Genomic DNA, 22,244 nt, shown 5'->3' with positions numbered 1-22,244 from the left:
TGACACATGAATTCTCGTCCGTGTTTAAAATGCATGCTCAGTGACACTTGCCTCAAAGGCTGCCTGCCTGTGGTGTTGCCACCTGTACACAGAGAGCACCCCCATGTAATTTGCCAGCATGAAATGAATGATCCTCTGTACTAGCAGCCGACCAATCCTGCAAGTGTGGACATAAATGACCCCATCTCTCTTGAATTTCAACTCACTTATTTCTGTCTGCAACCTAGAAATTGTTGTGCAAGTTATTTGTGGTCGTATAAGGTTCCTCAGTCAGTATTGCGATGAAAGCCTTAGCCCAGTTAAGATAAATAGGTCAATAGGTCACTTAAAGTGGGGAGGGCAGGGACATAGGGGTGTCGAGCAATCATGTTAAACATTTGTATGCTAATACTGCAATATTAATTTCTGGAATCTTAAGTGACACTCCTGGGAGGTTAGACATGAAAACTATAGGACGATAGCTTTAGCTTAATATTAATCAAAAGTATTAAAAATATAGAAATTTGCTATAGTTAGAAACTTTTTTTTAAGTGAAAACCATTTAACGTAATCTGAGTCATGGAAGAAGATGGAAAATAACAGTCATTAATTCTTATAGTGGTGCCTCCCTGACAGCATGAAAACACTTGCAGTTTAAAAAGCCAAAGAGTACCACTGGCTCACTTCATTATCACTGAATGTGGTGTGAAAGTGGCACTGCATTCAGCTAGAAAACTTTTTTTTTATTAGATGCCTCCGTTTTACAATTTAGCATCATTTCCTAAAATGGGTATCAGGGATTGTAGAGATACAATCAGGGGTAATAAAATATATTGGTACAAGCAGTTAAAGGTGGATTAATGTCCACTGTTTGCTGAACAACAATTTCTATCCTTTGTTGTTTTTGGGAGAGAGGGATTGCTAGGACTTAAGTGGACGGACGAAAGTAAGGATGGATGAGTTGCCCCTGGCTACTGTCACATGTCTCCAGATGAACAGCTCCAGAATGACACTGATAGAAGCTGAGAAGCTACACTCTAGAGTTATTTCTCCACAGGTAGGAAACCTGTCACAGGTTTTACTTTGAAGTACAGTGATACACTTTGTCTCACCTCTATTAAATAATTAGATTAGCTGTTATATTTAGAACAGTGAACCCAAGGCAGCTTTGATCCTCATCTGGATAAATTGATTGGTGTAACTGAGTCATACCAACCAGGATGATCCCATGTTCTCTCCTTGTTCTGTGCTGGGTTTCCTGATCTCACCTAAGATCCCAATGTGGGAAGTCCAGCTGGTATTCACTGTTTGGAGAGAACACAATCAGGGGTCTCACTCCTGCTTGCTGTCCTCTGACCTATTCTAAACTTGTGTGTCTGTAGGGAATATCCCTTGCAGGCAGAATAGGGACCAGCTGTAATGCTTCCCATGCCTAGAACAACATTTAGCACAGGCATTTATTGTTTAGGCTTGCACGTGAAGTGCTGCCACTTGGGTGGGGCAGCAAAGGGCTCCTGGGTGACTGGTATTGTAGCATGCCATTAGTCAGTATCTTGATGTGAGTTAAGAATATGAGGGGAGAGAATGGGGTGGGATGGTGGAGAAAAATAAACTGCAAAAGCCTTGTGAAATAAAACATTTTTGTTTTTACCCACATGCTTTCTATATCTGGGATATGTAGGAACTTGCATTGTTTTCATTCCACAAAGACTTTTTTGTGGCCATTGTGCTAAACATCATTAACATTTGTATTGCTAACTAGAGGTGAGGTCAGTTAACAGTATGGAGAGGACAAATCACAGGCCCATTGCTATTAAACAGCCATAGAATGCACATACAGTGACAGGGACACTCTTTGCTGTCTTAGAAGGTTTTATAGGGCAGCGGTTAGTCACTGTAGCAATGCTGAGATGTATGCAATAACCTTCAGGCAGCATAATTTCTATTAATCACTCTGGGGTCATTGGCAGAACACACGGCAATCTGTAGTATGGGAGGGGGAGGGGCGAATGAGAAAAGGCAACCACTGAAACCAGGTTCACGCTCAATTCTTTCAAATCCACTGGGTTCGTAGCAGTTTGTAGCCTCATAAATGGTTCAGTTTGACTGCCTTAAATACTATGAAATAGAAAGAACAGAGCAAGCTGTGGTTATCACACAAAGAAGCCCTGGGCAAAAAAAAAACTAGCATTTTGGGAGCAAAATTCCTTTTGTTAATTTAACAGAGAAGGGAGGCATGAATACGAAATAGGATTTCTTGTTTTGTGCTTGCACCAACTTTTTTGTCTCCTTTCAATGGTGTTTCTCTCTACAAAGATTCCAAGACTAGGTGAAGACTTTGTTTATTTTGGTGAGATGTCCCTGAAAAGTTGAACTCTTTGGTAAAATACTGTATTACACAGTACCGCTGTTGGCAGTAGTAACAAGATCCATGTCCCAGCCGTGTACAGTTTCCGTTTTTAGTACTAAAATAGAAGCAATAGAGATTACATAGGATATAATGTCACAGAAATGGGCCAATCGGCCCAACCAGTTCATGCCACTGTAAATGCTCCACTTGAGCCTCTTCCTATTTGTTCTCATCTGAATCTACCATCATAACCATCTATTCCTTTTTCCGTGAAATGCTTCTCTAGCTTACCCTTAAATGTATCTATACCATTTGCTCCAATCACTCGCTATAGTAGCAAGTTCCACTTTGTCACCACTTTCTGGATAAAGAAGTTCCTTCTGAATTTTCTATTGGTTTTCTTGGTGACTATCTTAAACTGATGACCTCTATTCATGCTCTTCCCCACAAGAGGAAACATTCTGTAACCACTCTTATCAAAACCTTTCATAATTTTAAAGATCTCTGAAAGCTCACCCCTCAAGCCTTCTTTTTTCAAGAGGGAAGAGACCCAGCCTGCCAATCTTTTCCTGATATGTATACCTATGCATTTCTGGTATGATCCCTGGTAAACCTCTGTACCCTCTTCAGTGTCCCTATATCCTTTTTATAATATGGCAACCAAAATGGCACGCCCAGTTCTCGTAAGTGTGCTCCAACCAAGGTTCGATACAGATTTAGCATGACTTCCCTATTTTTCAATTCTACAGATTGAACAAATTGCACACGAGTATAACTTTGCAATATGAATTTTAGGTTATGGGCTGAATTTTCACCTCTGCATGTGGGCACGCGCCCGACATGCACGGGCATGAAATAACACGCTTTGACACCGGACGAGCGTCAACATGTCCCTGCTCATGTGACAGAGGGGACATGATTTCCTTATTTTTTTAAATCCTTATTTCTAATGGTATAAATCTTCAGCTCCCTGAGGCAGCTCTGTGCCTTCAGGGAGCTTTCTGTGAGCGTACCTGTGCCAGGGCCCGATTGCAGGCGGTGGACAATTGCATGGCCCCTCCCAGGCCTGCCCGACGAGGGGAAAATCCTCCCCATGTGTATAGAAAACTGTAAAGGGTTAACTCTAATAAGATCACACTGAGCATGTGCAGAAGAAGCTATAATCACGGTGATGTCACTTACCGATAGAGGATGCCTGAGTAGCATCTCAGGGCAGCTCTAGCTATATATTAGTCTTATTTGACTTTTATAGATAGTTAGCATGCAAATAAATATTTTTTGAACAAAGACGCTTGCCTTCAGCGAGATCGCTTCTAGAACAAGAGGCCAACGAATCCAGAGATACACCCACCATAACAAATGGTGGCAACGCTGACTTACACCCACAACAGAATGGTGGAAAATGGTGGGGAAAGCTTCAAGTGAAGCCCAGCAACAGTCTAGCTCAGCAGATGAAGGACTTTGAGGCCAATCCAGCAACCACACCAATGACTGCCGAATAACAACGGTAGCCCAGTGACTGGCAGGCCAAGCATAGCGGGAAAAGACAATCTTGGATCTGGGGTGGGCAATGGCTACTACTTTGTCCCTACGACAACCTTTTCAAAATATCGAGGGTGCAGAGAGGCTGATCAATGTAAAATTGGCAAAAATGTTTTACCGAATACCACAACACCTCAGGCCTCGCAAGTAAAGAGAACAAAGGCTAAGTTAGCACTTTGTGATATGCTGTTGGAACCGTAGCAGATGACATGTTCGTGAGACAGGGGTCAACAAAGAAACAACCCCCTATGATGATGCCATCAGTACCTTTGACTCATACTTAAGTCTTCATAAAAATAATATTATTGAGAGGGCGAAGCTTGGTCGGCGCAGTCAAAAGCAAGGTGAAGGGAATGACCCATTTATCAATGACTTGTGGCGCCAAGCTGCAAATTGTAAATGTGGAACACTAAAAGATGACCTGATCAGAGATCAAATAGTCATCGGTGTTTTAGATGAGGATCTCTCTGACTCCTTACAAATCCCTGGAAGACTTGACTTTAAGCAAAGCTGTACAACTGGCCAGACAGGCTGAAGAGCGGAGGGAGAATAAGGTTTTTTGTTCGAGATGCAAGGGAAATTTCGCGAGAACAGCTCAATGAAGTTCGTTCAATTTGTGGGTTCTAAAACCAAAAGCATAGCAAGACAGCAACCAGGGAAACGCCCTGAACAAACGCCAATCTCCATTTTCCAATTTCCTCGCTGTGGCAGGAAAAAGGTCCACAGGTGGGAAAAATGCCCCGCCCAGATTGTGCACTGCCATTTGTGCGGCCTGTTAGGCCATGTTAAAATGGTCTGTCGTTCCAGAAAATCTGTGTTTATAAGGCAGAAGAAGGAGGAGAACTCTGTTAAAAGAGCTTCCATCCAAGAAATTCAAATTCTTGATGACCTGGAAAACACTTTCCTAGGAGAAATAACAAAAATCACAGATAATGGAAACCAATTTTGGTGTGCTGACATTGAAGTAAATAGGCTGCTGACCAAATTCAAACTGGACACCGGAGGAGATGTTTCAATGCTACCTGACAAAAGTTTCATGGCTGAGTAACGTAACTCGGCAACCTTCCTATAAGCAACTTCAAGGCGTGGGAGGTATCACAGTAAGAGCACGAGGACGGATGCAGGCTATCCTTCGCCATAATGGGAGTGAGATCGGTGATATGCTGTATGCCCTTCCAAATCAGCAGTGTTCTTTATTAACAGACACGCTTGTATAACTTTGAATCTTCTGTAACCCCAGCTACCGCAGAAATTGGAGTCAACTCATTATGCAATGAGCCAGCTGTTACTGAAGAAACACCACCCCTAGGCCCACATCTGAAAGTGCAGATCTTTCACTTCTCATTGGAGACAGGCTAGAAGAGGCAGAAACAGGATACACCAACAATGACTGTGACTACCCGCTAGATGAGATTCTAGCTCTTAATTTGCTCTTTCAGGAAAGGGTGCAAGAGAATGGAGCCACCGCAGAGGCTAATGACCTGTTGGAAGAAGAGGTCCTGGATCTTTGGTCCCTTTGACTCCACTGCCAAGGATCGTGAATTATTTTGAAGAGAATCATCCTTTTATTGAAGAAGGTAATAAAGAGGTGAATCTGCCTAATTACTCCACTGAGGCCACCAATGACTTGCAACAATTCCAAGCAGCCAGCAAAAAGCTATCCAGGGAGAATAAGACACTTAACTCCAAATTGGATCAAACCAATCATGAAAGTATAGAGGTTATTAATCTGTACAAGTGCAAGCTGGAGCCCAAATTTTGATCTCATCAGCAAGCTATGGAAGCACTCAAGCTTTCTTTCAGTAAAGTATTAGAGGCCCAAACTACAGAGCTTCTACAACTGCACAGTACCTTAGAAAAAAAGTTGAGCATCAAATGGAGCTTGAAAATATCAAAATTGAGCACGAGTTGGAAAAGCCTAACTACCTAAAAGAGAACTTTGAACTAAAAACCCAGCTATTAGCAGTCACACAGCACTATCAGGTCACAGAGAGGGATTTGCACATTAGAAATGGTGCAGCAAAAGAAAGTGAACATATTACAGTACAGGAATATGTAAATACATCTCAGAAAATTACCACATCATCAGATGAAAGAGTTGGCTACAGAGCAATCATCTAAAGAAGTGCTAACACTAGCTTCCTTTTGTATTACTTCTGAGACTTGTAGTAACAATACTGATGTTGAACTTTCAAGCAAGTCTGCAAACCAGTGTACTATGCAGGAACTTCCTATAGATCCAGTTCTGAAGTTTATTCCATTGTTGATAAAGGCTCAATTCTAATTCTTCCTGCTGACCCCGATACCCTATTGTCTGCAGTGCAGCAGCCTCACGCTGAGCGTGGTGTGGAAATTATATCACTACCTACAGAAAGAGAAATCCCTACTCTAAGTCCTCCTTTCCTCGTATCCAGCAGTGTCTTCAGGATGTTCTTTATTCTTCTTTTCATCTACCAGGTTCATTCCTAGCTCAGATATTGAATACTCTTGTCACCACAGCAGTGTTGAATGATACTGTTGCAAAATTCTTCATGGGAGCCGAAGGAGCTTCATTTTGTCAGGCCAGTCCTTTCCCCCATGTGTAACACAGAAAAAGATAAGAGAGAACTTCAGTTCGTTGCCCTCTTTTTCGAGAGGTTGTAATCGTCCGAGTCCTGGAGGGATCCCTCTTCAATCAGTTTTTCCTTGATTCACTGCCTTCAGGTCATTGTATGAGTCACAGCCCAGGAGCCAGCGATCATGAAAAGCTCTATCCCACTCCACCAACATGTTTGCCTTCCAAAGAGAAGCTAAGGGAACACATATGCCCCATACGTCCTCCGAGTGAGCTGAGAACACTGTTGGGGGTTGATGCCTTTAGCGAAAGTGACTTGGAGTGGGGAGGGTGTAGGAACTGGTTAGAAACTGTAAATACTACATGAGGTTAACAACTTGTGAGAAAAGTGAACTTGGGGGACGATATTGAGTAAAGGGTTAGCTCTAATAATAGCTACTGAGCATATGCTTAAGGAGCTATGTCACAGTGATGTCACTCACTGAGATTGGAAGTCTGAATAGCAACTCAGAGGGCAGCTCTAGCTATATGTTAGTCTTATTTATCCTTTATAAATAGTTAGCATGTAAATAAAAGCTTTTGAACAGAGACTATTGCCTCCAGCGAGATCTTTTCCAGAGTAAGAGGCTAATGAATCCTGAGACAACCCATTATAACAGAAAAATGTTTGTGTTAGGCCACCAAACTGTGTCTTTCCAGTGTTTAGCATTAGTGATACTTCACAAGTTTCATTGGTGACATATCTATGTAATTTCACTCACATTGGGTACATTGTTTATAGGTTGGACATGAAGACTTTTGACGTTTTAAGTTTGTACCATCAAGAACCTTATTTACAGTTAATATAATCGGTATAGGCCGGACAAAAGAATGATTATAGGTTACTGTGTCAGGATGAGCTAGATGAGTCACATAGCCACCTGTACTTATTTTTGTGATGGTTTGTCACTGGTTATCTGTACCTGTATGACGCAGGCAACTGACTAGTCATGTTTATTGGTCCTCTAAAGAGAGGGTCTGGGGAATTGATAATGGAAAACAAGGAAATGGCTGAGGTATTGAACAGCTATTTTGTGTCTGTCTTCACTGTAGAAGACTTAGAAAACTTCCCAAATGTACTAAAATCAAAAGGTGAATGGGAGGGAGGGACTTCAAACAATCGCCATCGCTGGGGAAGAGGTGCCGGGAAAACTATTAGACATAAAGGCTGACAAGTTCCCAGGACCAGATGGTCTGCATCCTAGGCTCTTAAAAGAAGTGAGACAAAAACAGAAAATGCTGGAAAAACTCAGCAGGTCTGACAGCATCTCTGGAGAGAGAGACAGAGTTAACGTTTCGAGTCCATATGACCCTTCTTCAGAGCAGTGAAAAGAAGTGGCTGCAGAGATAGTTAATGCATAGGCTATAAACTTCCAAAATTCCTTAGATTCTGGAAGGGTCCCAGTGGATTTGAAAATAGGTAATGTAACGTCTTTATTCAAGAAAGAAAGGAGGGAGGCAGAAAGCCGGACACTCCAGACCAGTTATCCCAACATCTGTCATAGGGAAATAGCTAGAATCCATTATTAAGCAGGTTATAGCAGGATACTTAGAAAATCATAATGGGATCAGGCAGAGTCAACACCCCTTTGTGAAAGTGAAATTGCGTTTAACTAATTTATTAGGTATTGCTGAAAAAAGAGACATGTCTAAGCTTTTCGTCCTGCACTCATCAGGACACTTCGCAAGAATACCAATATAAGGGGAAAACAACAATTTATACTGTATGTGAAGAGAGTGCTGATTGGTTGGCAAGTGGCGTTGCCATGGAGAATGCACCAGTGATGGTGACTGACAGTCAACTACCAAGCATCGTTTGAAATCTAAACCAGGATGCTTGACCCTGATTGGTCAAGGCATTGCCCTGAGGAATGAGTCAGTGAGGAATGTGTCACTTATCCTGTTTAGCTGACACAGACACAATGTTGTGTACATGTCCTTTCTGTCTGCAAAGAACAAGGCCCTGTGTATTAATATATGAAGCTTCCAGTACACGCAAATGTGCCACACTGCGAGCCCAACTGACAATCTTAAATTGGTTGTCAGCATAATTCTTAGCACACTGAGGCTTATTTAGCAAATGTTGTCCAATCGCGGAATCACATCTAATGATGGAAGCTGTTTTGAGTTTTGCAAGCACGGGCTGGTTGGATATGGCCTGTACCCTGCCCGTTGCGAACAGCGGCTGGGACATGCTGTTTGATACGACCTGCCAGTCTTTGGGACTTACGGCCTACATACCTAGCATCACACTGGCACTGAAACTCATATACCACATCACTCATTTGTGTGTGATGGGCAGAACGTCTTTTTGGCTTGACGGCAGCATCGTGTTAGTGGTGGATACCACTCGTGTTGCTGCTGCATAGTAGCAGCATGAAACAGCTAGCTTCACCTGTTGCTCAAATTTTTGAGATACCTTGCCCTTCCCGGGTAATCTGTGGTAGACAGGGCTGAAAGTGACGGCCATGACTTGTTCATGAGTTTGCGTGATATACAGTAAGAAATGATCTGATCAGGGTAGCCATTATCCTGCAGGGTGCCTTTGATGCGCCCTATTTCAGCATCAAGCTTGCATGGTGAGCAAATAGCTCAGGCCTTATTTACAAGGTTGCCGATAAGACCAATCTTATAGCACGTGGAAATGTAAGAATCCAGACACGTATATTGACCAGTGAAGGTAGGCTTGCAATAGACCGTGGTAGGGAACCCCTGGCAGATTTCTCAACTAGTACGTCAAGGATGGGGAGTTCATTTGACTGTTCCATTTCAGAGGTGAATTTGAGCACAGGATGGAGCTCATAAAGACATGTAAGGCCATTATTGTATGCAGCTGCGGATTTAAATGTAGCAAACATATCATCCACATATCGGAAATATGTGAGGGGTGGGAGGTTAGGTGTCATTCTCTCGAAGACGCATCTCTCATGAATTTCAGTGCCAGTATGATGCTAGATATGAAGGCTGTACATCCCAAAGACTGGTAGTTGTATCAAACAGCATGTCCTAGCCACTCTGCAACGGGCAGTGTACAGACAGTATCCAACCAGCCCATGCTTGCAAAACGCAGTGTCTACCATTAGATGTGATTCCATGATTGGACAACATTTGCTAAATAATCCTCAGTGTGCTAAGAATTATGCTGACAACCAATTTAAGATTGTCAGTTGGGCTCGCAGTGTGGCACATTTGCATGTACTGGAAGCTACGTATGTTCATCCACACGATCCTGTTCTTTTCAGACAGAAAGAACATGTACACACATTGTGCCTGTTACAGCTAAACAAAATAAGTGACAGCTAAACAAAATAAGTGACAGCAATTTGCTGACTCATACCTCAGGGCAATGCCTTGACCAATCAGGATCAAGCTGCTTGGTTTAAATTTCAAACAATGCTTGGCAGTTAACTGTCATCACCATCACAGGTGCATTCTCCATGGCAATGTCACTTGCCAACCAATCAGCACTCTCTTCACATACAGTATAAATTGTTGTTTTCCCCTTATATTGTTATTCTTGCAAAGTGTCCTGATGAGCGCAAGCTTGGATATGTGTCTTTTTTTCAGCGATTCTCATGTTCTGCACTACCAGATGACTAATTTATTTTTTTTGGGAGAAGTATCAAGCAAGGTGGATAAAGGGGAACTTGTAGATGTGGTGTACTTGGATTTCCGAAAGGTATTTTATAAGGGTGCCACATCAAAGGTTACTGCACAAGATAAGAGAACATGATGTAGGGGGTAACATATTAGCATTGATAAAGGATTGGTTAGCTAACCAATCCCTAGCTAGCCAGAGAGTAGGGATAAATGGGTCTTTTTCGGGTTGAAAGGCTGTACCTAGTGGAGTTCCACAGGGATCAGTGCTGGGCCCTCAATTATTTACAATCTGTATGAATGATTTGGATGAAGGGATTGAATGTATGGAAGCTAAATTTGCCAATGACGCCAAGATAGGTAGGAAAGTAAGCTGTCAAGAGGAGGTATAGAGTCTGCAAAGGGGTTTAGTCAGGTTAAGTGAGTGGGCAAAAATTTGGCAGATAGAGTATAATGTGGGAAAATGTGAACTTGTCCTCTTTGGCAGGAAGAATAAGAAAATAAAATGCTATTTAAATGGAGGGAGATTGCAGAACTCAGTGGTACAGAGGGATCTGGGTGTTCTGGTACATGAATCACAAAAGTTAGTTTTTAAAAATATTTGTTCATGGGATGTGGGTGTCGCTGGCTAGACCAGCATTTATTGCCCATCTCTAATTGCCCTTGAGAAGGTAGTGGTGAGCTGCCTTCTTGAACCATTGCAGTCCACTTGTAGGAACACCCACAGTGCTGTTAGGAAGGGAGTTCCTTAGGAAGGATTTTGACCCAGCCATGGTTATATTGAATGGTAGAGTAGGCGCAAAGGGCTGTATGGTCTATTCCTTCTATTTTTTTATTTTCTGGTGTTCTTAATGGTTCACATAGGCACCAAATATGTTATATTTTCAGTATCAGGCACTAAATTGTCATCAGTTGACTTGCCAGTGAATTATAGGTAATCAGGATTGGACTATGGCTGTGTCTGTAATCTATACAAGGGATGGACATGGCTTCTAAAGTAATGATAGTTGATTTTATTGTAATGTAATATAAATGGATAAAGAGGCCACGCACACATTGTGAAACAGACAATGAACCTTAAATTCCCACAAGCTGAGTTCTTCTTCATTGCTGCATCACTGATGGTGGCCATGCCCTTCCCCATGGATGGATATTTGCCCTCGGAGGCTATTCTTGCACGCCAATTGTTGGCTGCTCAAGATTTGTGGAGATCATGGAGCAAATTCTTTAGCTGCATCACATAGAGAAAGCAAAAGAGAAAAACAAATTTACCCTCAAATTAGGAAGGCCACAGAGCCAGACAAAGACTCTCAACCACGGTTTTTTAAGAAAAACAAATAGAACCATAGAAAAGTTACAGCACAGAAGGAGGCCATTCGGCCCATCTTGTCCATGCCAGCCCGAGGACACCCAGGTACCCTTTCTAATCCCACCTTCCTGCACCCGGCCCATAGCCCTGCAGTTTACAGCACTTTAGGTGCAGATCCAGGTACTTTTTAAAAGAGTTTAAAGTTTCTGCCTCTACCACCAACTTGGGCAGCGAATTCCAGACACCCACTACCCTCCGCGTAAAAAAGTTCTTCCTCATATCCCCCCTACATCTTCTGCCACTTATCTTGAATCTATGTCCCCTGGTTCTAGAATTCTCCATCGAGGATTTTATCCTGTCCACCCTATCTATTCCCCTCATAATTTTGTACACCTCAATCAAGTCACCTCTCAGCCTTCTTTGTTCCAAGGCAAATAACCCCAACCTATCCAATCTCTGGTGCAATTTTTCAACCTGTTTCACACCTTAAAACAAACTAGCGGGCAACAGTTAAAAATTGAGGGACACCTTGGCCATGTCAGTTTTGCACACGAGTCCAGCCTCTTCCACATCCTGAACTTAATTGAACTTAATTTTCAGTTTACACGTTCAAGTGGGCACGATGTATGCTTTTGGTTCCACAAAAAGACTGACAGCCAGCTTCCAACATCCCCCAGCTGATGTCCCCCCCCTTGCCCCTTTTACTAAGTATTTCCAGTTCAGCCATTCATGGAGCTTCAGGATTTCAGATGAGCTGCTTACTCCTGCTCAATGAACACTCAGCAGTTGACTGGAACTCTGATGTTGAGTTCTGAACTTAGGAACGCTTCAGCTTCCCTTGCATTGGTTTCTGACGGCTTGTGGTCACTCTGCTGACTTCAGGGCTGTCCTGAAAAGCTGCCCTCCCCTATAATTCTCCATTCTGTGCACATCAGTGGGATAATTGGCATTCTTAGCATCTGATATAGAAATACAGGGGGTGGCAAGTCTGTTCGTGTTAAAGTCCTGATGTTCCAATATTGCCCAAACTTTGAAACCTATGAGAAGTGGAAGATGAAGGAGCTTACTGCAAGGAAATGGGGCAGTGTGCAAAGTGGGATTTTCGCAAGTCTCCTGCTTTACATGGAAATAGCGCTGGTAGAAATATCCTATTTTCGCAAGTACTACTATCAACTTCAACTTGCAACAACAGATTTATTCCCAGCAACGCCATTAAGATAAATGAGTGAAAAAGATGCTGCTTATAGTTTACCACAATATAAAATAAAATCAGCTATAGTGGTGTGGATAGTCATTCTGAAATGTAGCAGAATATCTCGGACTTAGACTGGTGGTTGGTTACATATTTGATATTAGCAGTGCTAATACAGCAAGTGGCAGCTTTTCCATTCAGGGAACCCATCGTTTTAATCTGTTGAGTTTAATCTCTCTGTAGTGGTTCTACAAAGCCATTAAAATAGTAAATACTGTAGCTGTGTATTCAAAAGGAAAAGCTGATAAAAGGGACACTACTAAATATCAGAGAGAAATTACGTCTCTGACAGTCCTGAGCATCCGTCTGTGTCACTGCAGAGTCCCCTCAAGGTTAGGCTGTACTTGGTTCATGGTTCCTCTACTCTGACTTGTCATTTACATTAATAGGCTGCACCCTGTACTCGGTGTCTAGCAGAAACAGAGGGAAGCAGACGGGTACCATGTGTGCGGTCATATTTTCACAACTGCTGACCCTGACCACTTAACGCATGAGTGATGAAAACCTGCGATCCATCTGCTTATACCATGAAAGTGCTGACAAGTGCAAGCACTTCAGTGGCATTAATAGATATTTTCTTTGAAAAATAAACAATATCTGCACGGGTTCTTTTCTCCATGGAAACACCATGGTCTCGGTCAGTCCGCACCGTCACTGTGGTTTGTGGCCTCTCAGAGCACAGTGTCGTGTTGATGTATGAAATTAGATGTCTAATGAAAGTGGGCTCACAACCAATGTAATATAATGTCTTTCAGGATAAAACTCCTCATGCACCACAACAATAGCATCGATCTCACTTCAGTGCTGGCTATATCAGGCACTGTTCCAAATGAAGACCCACAGTGACACTTTGAGGATTAAAAAATATGTACCTATTGGGTTTGTTTACGTGAAAGGAGATCAGTGTCCTGCATTGCCTTGAAACGATGGTGCTCCCTAAGGCTTGTTTGTTCATAAAGTTTAAATATGTCTGTGTCATCTTATTTGCTGTTAGTTTTTTTTCTATCAGTATACTAACTAATACTGAACCAACTTTTAGATGCACAGAAGTATGCATAACAGGATGAGAATGCAAATGATTTTGTACAATAGTAACACACATTCCAGGCTTTGGGCCGTGGTCTCTCTCCATGGCAGGGCTCAGAGTCAGTCAAAACTTATTCTGTGTAGCGGCTGCACATCTCTAGTGAAAGAATTTTTTTTTTAAATGTTAGAAATCATGCTGGAGACTTGAAGTAAGTGGTTTGTGATTGGATCCTGGAAAATAAATGGTGTTTTCCTTACTCACTGCAGATATATTAAAAAGAGAGACATTATCATGAATAAATCTTTGCATACAATATAAGGGGGCGATTCTTTACTGTTTAGGTGTACCTTTACAGGTATTATTATAAAAGTTAAGTTTGATCTACCTTTTTTTAACTAAATATATCTGCAGCATTACTGTACTTTCTTGAAAAATACTCCAAATTTAGGATTTTTAGTCAGAAATCCCAAATTGAGCAAAATTATTCTCCTTCCAGAAGTTGCCATGTATTTATATAAGTTTAATCAGATTCCTGTAAATTTTTGTAATCTACTTCCACTTTTTTATATTGCAACTTTATTTTCAATATTTATTGCTAAGCTTACTTGAGCCTCCAAGACGGTCTACAAGAGGATTGTGAGTGCTTTGGTTGGCTTGCCATCTCCTTTTGAATCAAAGATGGTCAGTCAGCAACAGCTAGCGGTAAAACATATTTGAACTCAATGATGGTTTTCCCTCCTGCTTCCTAATTACTGATTGATGCCTTCTCTGCCCATTCAATTGTCATATGTTGCTTGTTTTATTAATATGAGAATTGAACCAGCCAGATGAAAGGGTGACTCAGATTTATTTCCGTTAAAGCACATGATAGTCAAAGCACATCCTAGAATTTTTTTTGTATACCTTATTTTATCTCTGGAACTCTTGGAATTGCTTACAGAGCAAATGGTGGATTGACAATTGACAAAAATTATAAACATAAATTCAGATGGAAATGTAATTATTAACTTTGAGAAAGTAATTGATTTCTAAAATGTGTTCCACGTGTGGATTTTGAAAAAAAATTAAATATAATCAGTAAATTACTAATTAAATGCAATTTGTAAATTGATGAAATTTAGCTAAGCTCAATGTAGTGAGTAATTTATTAATCTCATGAATGAATTGGGCAGTTACGAAATAGAGTGAGCAACTTACTGAGTGATGATATGAATGTTAAAAGTGCTTTTGTGTTCTGTTAAGGAAAGCTAGTTATATCCAGTTTCCAGTATTAAGAGCCGGAATCTTCTACCTTTCTGGGTCTCTTGGATGGAGTAGAAGAGGAGCTCTGTATTTGTGCAGTAGGCCCAAAGACTGTTTTGTTACATGGATATGTTTGTGTGGAACCTGCTGTCAGTACCATGGGTGCTGTAACATCTGGTAGGAGGCAAACTTGTGGATGAATGCTGTGAGGTCACTATTGTGGTCAGCATTGGTGATAGTGCACAGGTTGTGGTGGACTGAGGCCATATTAGCCAGTGCATCTGCTATCAATGCAGTCTGCATCATCTGTCTGGCTTTGTGTCACTGTTGCATGCTCTGGATGCCTATCCTGATATTGCTTTGTAGAGATGAAGTTGGAGCTTTGATATGATGAGTATTTTATTGTATGTAGCTGTCTGGTGGAAACTCACCTCACATGTAAAATGTTAGGCGTAACTACTACCATTGCTGCTGCGGCCACTTGCCTGCAAAAATCCAAGTTCACTTGTTCAGTCCACCCGACACAGTTCATGTTTCAGATTGCTATGGACACAAATATGAAACTAGTTGCAGGTATAGATCTTGAAAAAACTATTTCAAAGTGATTTACAACAGCATGCAGTTAAGTGAATGAGTAAGAACAAGATTGTTGAGTTTCTTTTCATTAGCGAGTTGCTGGTAGTTGCTTGGAGTAGCCCTGACATTTGGACGAAATGTTAAACTGAACTCTCACCTGCCTGCTTTGACAGACAAGTAGCTGTCCAAGGCACAATTGAAAAAGGAGTGGGAGGTTCTCCTTAGTTTCCTTGCCAAAATGCCTGAACCAATACCATCAAAAGGCAAGCTAACTGGTCATGTCACTCCTGCCTTTTTGTGCAATAATGTGGCTGCCTTCTTTATCTATGTAACAACAGGTGCTGCACCTCAAAGATAATTTACTATGTGATGAGGTTTTGATGTGAAAGTATTTATTTTTTATTATTTTATTTTAAGTCTAATAGTTGAATTTTATCACAAAAATATATTTCAGAGAAAATGAATTTGTTCTTTCTCTTAGCTCAGCGGAGTGGGCTCCAGCTATTTTTTTTTTGCGTGAAAAGCCCATTGTGACTCTCACTTACACATGCAGTGCTGCTGAGTTATGAGTCTTTCATACTCAGTGGAAGAACCCTGGTAACTCACTGTCACAGGTGAGCTATCATCCTGTGTGTTCAGAATTATCATCACATAAATCGTATAATGAGGATCTTGGGCTGAAGGGACTCCACTCTGAAGAAGGGAAGCGGTGAGCTTGTTTACCGCATAAACTGCGCTGCTGGTTTTTATTGTGCGGTATATCTCTCCGCTGCAGTCGAAATCTCAGCCTGTGTTTTATTGCAGACAGTGTCAGAATGATGTGTTTGGCTTGCAATGATGTGCTTCTCTCCTCATAAAATAAACTACCCGTGGCACAGAAGTGTTATTACAAATACCTACACAGCCAGGCAGAACGTTGAGTGGCTGATGGCTTGTTACATCCTTTGGTGTCCACCCCAAGGGTAAATGGACAGAGGAAAGGTGTAGCATTGCTGTGCGGTTCAGGAGTGTTGCAGTCAGAGTCTTTGCTGATTAAGTCTACAGTGCTGAGTGCCTTAGGGTCTGGAACCTGATTTGCATCTACGGGCAAGGCTTATAATGCACAGATGTGACTCAATCTTATGCCAGCTGAATGACATTGAAAATACTGGTGTGATCACTACGCCACACTGCACAATACCCTAAGTTCCAAGAAGCCCATTGATCCAACACTGATTCTGCAAATGGGCAGTATTGATGATTGACTCGTGACATGTGAGACCTGCTCCTTTCTGATTTCCTTGTGGCATGCTGCTAGGCCATGTCATACCCTAGGAAGGCCTGATGTCTGCGCTGACTTTTTGTCAGCTCACAGGGCTCTAACAATAATTTCAGCTTAAGATGCTGTTCAAAGCAAATGGTTGTTTATGGTGCATAAGTTTTTGCCAATCTATATTGGCTCATAATGCAATGACATCTTGAATTTAAAACTTGCCCTTGTCTTTAAGTCCTTCTGCATCTACAATCTGCAACTCTTCCAGCCTTATAACCCCTTATGAAGTCTCTGTTCCTCTAACTCTAGCTCCTATGGCAGCTGTGGCTTAAATCACCTAGGTCTTACTTACATTCGAATTAGGAGCAAGAATGGGCCACTTGGCCCCTCAAACCTGCTCCACCTTTCAATGAGATCATGGCTGATCTGATTATAGCCTCCCATCTACTTCCAATAACCTTTCACCCCCTTGTTTATCATGAATCTATCTACCTCTGCCTTAAAAATATTCAAAGACTTTGATTCCACAGCCTTTTGAGGAAGGGAGTTCCAATGACTTCCTCTCCTTAGAGAAAAAAATTCACTTCATCTCTGTCTCAAATCAGTGACCCCTTATTTTTAAATAGTGACCCCTAGTTCTAGTTTCGAGCCCAGATGACTCTTCTTCAGAACTTTCGAGTCATCTGGACTTGAAACGTTAACTCTGTCTTTCTCTCCATAGGTGCTGTCAGACCTGTTGAGTTTTTCTAGCAATTTTTGTTTTTGTTTCAGATTTCCAGCATCCACAGTATTTTGCTTTTATTTCCCCTAGTTCTAGGTTCTCCCACAAGAGGATACATCCTCTCCACATCCACCCTGTCAGGTCCCATCAGGATCCTAAAGGTTTCAATCAAGTCACCTCTTACTCTTCTAAACTCTAGCGGTACAAGCCTAGCCTGTCCTACCTTTCTTTGTAAGACAACCCATCCAGTACTGGTATTAGTCTAGTAAACCTTCTCTGAACTGCTTCTAAAGCATTTACCTCCTTTCTTAAACATGGAGACCAATACTGTACACAGTGCTCCAGATGTGGTCTCACAGTGCCCTGTACAACTGAAGCATAACCTCCCTACTTTTATATTCAATTCCCCTTACTATAAACGATACCATCCTATTAGTTTTCCTTACTCTCAGAAGTTGCCTTCCCAATCCCTCTACCTTGCTCCCTCCTTGAATGCATCTTTTGCTACCATCAATAGTATATTACCATTAACCTGTGTGTATATTTTAAGCTTTGTGGGTATCTTGTCATTTGGTGCTCCACTTTATTTCCTCCTGTGCTACATGTGCCAAGGCAGTTTGGGAAAACTTCAAGGTGATCACCAAATCAACACTTAACTACTATGAAATGTGCTACAGTGGAATGCAGGCAGGACTAAGTGGGTAACTGTTTGTGTTTGGGCACAAGTGCACCGGGCCACCTGGATTCCTGCACCATTTAATTTTATAAAATAGTGAGCACGGCCACACACAGCATTTGGTCTAACATCACTGTCCCTGAGCTGATGTGCTACCTATCCTTGTGAAAGTAAGTCAGTAGTATCTGCCCCAAGGTATATCCATACCTAATTTGTTTAAAAGAAAATCTGGATAGAGGATGTATTTAAGTTTTATCGAATAGCATTTGCAGTGATGCGTATGTTTTCTAAAAGAAAATTCATCATTCTTTTTGCACATAAGCCTGCTCCCATCTCACACTATCTGCATATTCTTCTATTCTTTTCTCCTTCATGTGTTTATCCAGCTTCTCCTTAAATACATCTATAACACTCACTGCAGCAAATTTCATTCCTGTCTATTCAACAGGATTCTGAAACTTTATTTTGCCCTTTGTATCTCAGTTGGTGACAGCCACTTAACCTTCTCAGGGGTATTTTCTCCTGGGTCAGAATTTGGCACCATGATCAGTTTCCTGTTGCATGCAGAGGGTATTCAAGGTCTTGGAAAATGCTGTTTGACTTGTTTGCACTTGTAACTTGCTTGCCAATAGTTTGATTGTAGTAGAAGGCTTTCATTTATATAGTGCTTTTCACAAGCACTAGACGTCTCAAAGCGCTTTACAGCCAATGAAGTATTTTTTTGAAGTGTATTCGCTGTTGTAATGTAGAAATTGTTGCAGTGAATATGTGCTCAGCAAACTCCCAAGAACAGCAATGTGATAATGACCAGATAATCTGTTTCTTGTGACCTTGATGGATAAATATCAGCCAGGACACTGGGGTTAACTCCCCTGCCCTTCTTCAAAATAATGTTGTGGGATCTTTTATGCCCATCTGAGCAGGCAAGGGGTCCTCAGCTTAGCATCTCATCCATGGGATGACACCTCTGACAATGCTCTGTGCTCTCAGCACTACATTGGAGTACTGTGCCCTGAAATGAGACTTGCATTGCACACTGGATCTAAATTTCCACTGACGCCATCTCTGTAAGCAGGAGGCCAGCTACCATTGTCTCAGGACAACTAGGGATGGGCAGTAATGCCAGCCTTATCAGACCCACTCGCATCTCGAACAGAAAAAATGCTGTTGCCTCCTCTTGTGGGAGAATCTAGAACTAAGGGTCACCCATTAAAAATAAGGGGTTGCCTATTTAAGACAGAGAGAGGAGGAAAGACGTTTTCCCTCAAGAGGGCTGAGAGCCTTTGGAACACTCTTCCTCAAAAGGTGGTAGAGGCAAAGTCTTCTAATATTTTTAAGGCAGAGGTAGATAGACTCTTGATAAGCAAGGGGTGAAAGGTTATCGGGGGTAGGCAGGAATGTGGAGTTGAGGTTAAATTCAGATCAGCCATGATCCTATTGAATGGCAGAACAGGTTCGAAAGGCCGAGTGGCCTATCCCTGTTCCTAATTCGTATGTACATTTAAGCAAGCTTTGTCACTGCGCAAAGTGGCCTGATAAATGTTCCTTGTGTACAGGGATGTGTTTACAATACTATTTGTGACACGACCATATTAGTAGCTATTAGTAAAGCTGTGTGCAGCTGCCTTTTTGGTAGCTGTTTCTTCCCTCTTTCTCCTCTGAAGGTATTAACATCTACCTATAGTTTCAGGTGGATTCTAATATTTCAGTGCTCTACTCTGTGAACATTGACAGACAGTCATTGAGCTATTCAACAGCCTTGTTCCTCCCTAAGTCCACATTTACTTTTCCAGCATAGTTTGCTGGGCCACCAGAAGCAACAGCAATTCCAGGCGATTTCTTTTAATCCTGGGACACGAATGCACATTTGAATGTTCTCCCAGTCGCAGTTAACTGCACATTGGCTAGGATCAGATCCAGGAACTTCCAGCTTTTGGAGATTTTACCTCTGCAAGGAGTTCTGTTCTTTCAAAATTTTCCCAAAAGCCTCCCTCACCATCCAACGGAATGGGTCATGTTTGATATCCTCCTGTTTATGCTGAACAACATGGTGACAAACAAATTGTTGTTTAATAAAAAAACCAGACAGGTTTTTAATTCTGATGTAGGCTCTTCTTTATTCCATAGAAGGATGTACATCTGAAAAGTCAACAGCTGTATCTGTCTAGAATTTTCTGTAGTTATTTCAGATTTCCAGTTGCTTCTTTTTATTCGTAAGGTTCGCCTGATGCAATGAAAAGCCCTTACTAACTCTGTGTTGATACATTTTCTTTGTATTTTCCTTTTTTTATTTGCTCAGGGTGAAGACTGATATGAATCAACAGATCTTTGCACACTGTCACTTGAACAACCTGTGATTAATATCTAGCTGGGATTGCCAATAGAACTCCGTAGTTTCTTTTTCATTTTCAATTTAAAAATTCAGTAAAAAATTGAAACTTCTCGTATGAAAATTGGCATCCCCACAGCAGGGGCAGATGTCGAGATTATTCCTCCAGTGGTTAATTTTCAAACTAGTTACTTTCAATTTGTTTCACCTCCCCACCCCTCCTTTCTTTAAATCGTTGAATCCTTGTGGCGGTGGGGACCCTTCTTGTATATTGCCTTACAGTCAGTTGTCCATGAGCCTCCCCAGTGACGGTCAGCAGAGTATGCCATGACCAAACCTAACCAGGGAGCTTTCTGGTTGGAATGACTCGAAAGACAAAGATTTTACTTCTGAGCCATCGGAACAACAGTGGAGCTGATTTAATATTTATTTCAACATTCTGACTTTTTTTTCGTTCCCAAGGTACTTGGCCGAGAGGTATATACATCCAACAACCAGTTGGGAGGGGTCCAGATCATGCACAATAATGGTGTGACGCACACAACTGTCTATGATGACTTTGAGGGAGTTGTTATCATCCTTCAGTGGCTGTCCTACATGCCAAAGGTTTGTATTCTCATTTGGAATTTGACATATTAACAAAAATTCTTTAATCTTTTGATGTGTTAGTCAGTCGTTATTTATGACAGCCATTAAGGGAAAATGATGGTCAGTAACCCAACTTTTATAGGCATAACTGGTATTATAAACTTAGCAGACAATAACCCACATTAGTGTTTATTTAACAAATAGTAGTTAGTAAATACCATATTAATACTTTTTTGGTAGTACAGAGCTTGAGTATTGCTGAAAAAGATGTCGAAGCTTTTGGTCTTGCTCTCATTAGGACACTTCGCAAGAATACCAATAAAAGAGAAAACAACAATTTATACTGTATGAGAAGAAAGTGTTGATTGGTTGGCAAATGGACCCTGACTGGTAGAGGCTTTGCCATGGAGAGTGCACCAACTGATGGTGACTGACAGTTAACTGCTAAGCATTGGTTGAAATTTAAACCAGGCAGCTTGACCCTGATTGGTCAAGGCATTGCCCTGAAGAATGAGTCAGCGAATGGCTGTCACTTATTTTGTTTAGTTGAAACAGGCACCATGTGTGTAAATGTTCTTTCTGTCTGCAAAGAACAGGGCCCTGTGTATTAATATATGTAGCTTCCAGTAAATGCAAATGCGCCACACTGAGCCCGACTGACGATCTCAGATTGGTTGTCAGCGTAATTCTTAGCACACTGAGAATTATTTAGCAAATGTTGTCCAATCGCTGAATCATATCTAATGTTGGACATGGTTTTGAGTTTTGCAAGCATGGGCTGGTTGGGTACGGTCTGTACCTTGCCGGTTGCAAACAGTGGCTGGGACATGCTGTATGATACGACCCACCAGTCTTTGGGACTGCATACCTAGCATCACACTGGCACAGAAATTCATATACTCAATTACTCATCTGTGTGACAGGCAAAACATCTTTTTGACTTGATGGCAGCATTCTCTTAGTGGCGAATACCACTCGCGTCGCACTGCATAATAGCAGCGTGAAACAGCTGGCATCGCCTGTTGCTCAAAGTTTCGAAATACCTTGCCCTTCCAAAGTAATTTGGGATAGACTGGGTTCTTTTCGGGGCGGGAAGTGACGGCCTTAGGCCTGTTCATGAGTTTGCGCGATATACAGCACAAAATGATCTGATCAGGGTAGCCATTTTCCTGCAGGATTCCTTTGTTGCGCCCCATTTCGGCATCAAGCTT

At 41.7% G+C, this 22,244-nt stretch overlaps 1 protein-coding gene across 2 annotated transcripts in view; it reads left to right on the top strand.

Annotated features, from left to right (window-relative positions):
* The window catches only part of acaca (acetyl-CoA carboxylase alpha), a 295,703-nt gene that overhangs the window by 197,281 nt on the left and 76,178 nt on the right, over positions 1-22,244 (top strand). For both annotated transcript variants that reach the window (XM_078547966.1, XM_078547965.1), the window contains one exon: positions 20,908-21,051. In XM_078547966.1, coding sequence (XP_078404092.1) covers positions 20,908-21,051 — 144 coding nt within the window. The remainder of the gene's footprint in view (positions 1-20,907; positions 21,052-22,244) is intronic.

Source organism: Cetorhinus maximus, chromosome 9 (genome assembly GCF_964194155.1).
Source record: "Cetorhinus maximus chromosome 9, sCetMax3.hap1.1, whole genome shotgun sequence".
In the NCBI taxonomy this organism is placed as follows: Eukaryota; Metazoa; Chordata; class Chondrichthyes; order Lamniformes; family Cetorhinidae; genus Cetorhinus; species Cetorhinus maximus.
The sequence above is the reverse complement of the archived record's forward strand: the minus strand, read 5'-3'. Positions and strand labels throughout refer to the sequence as shown.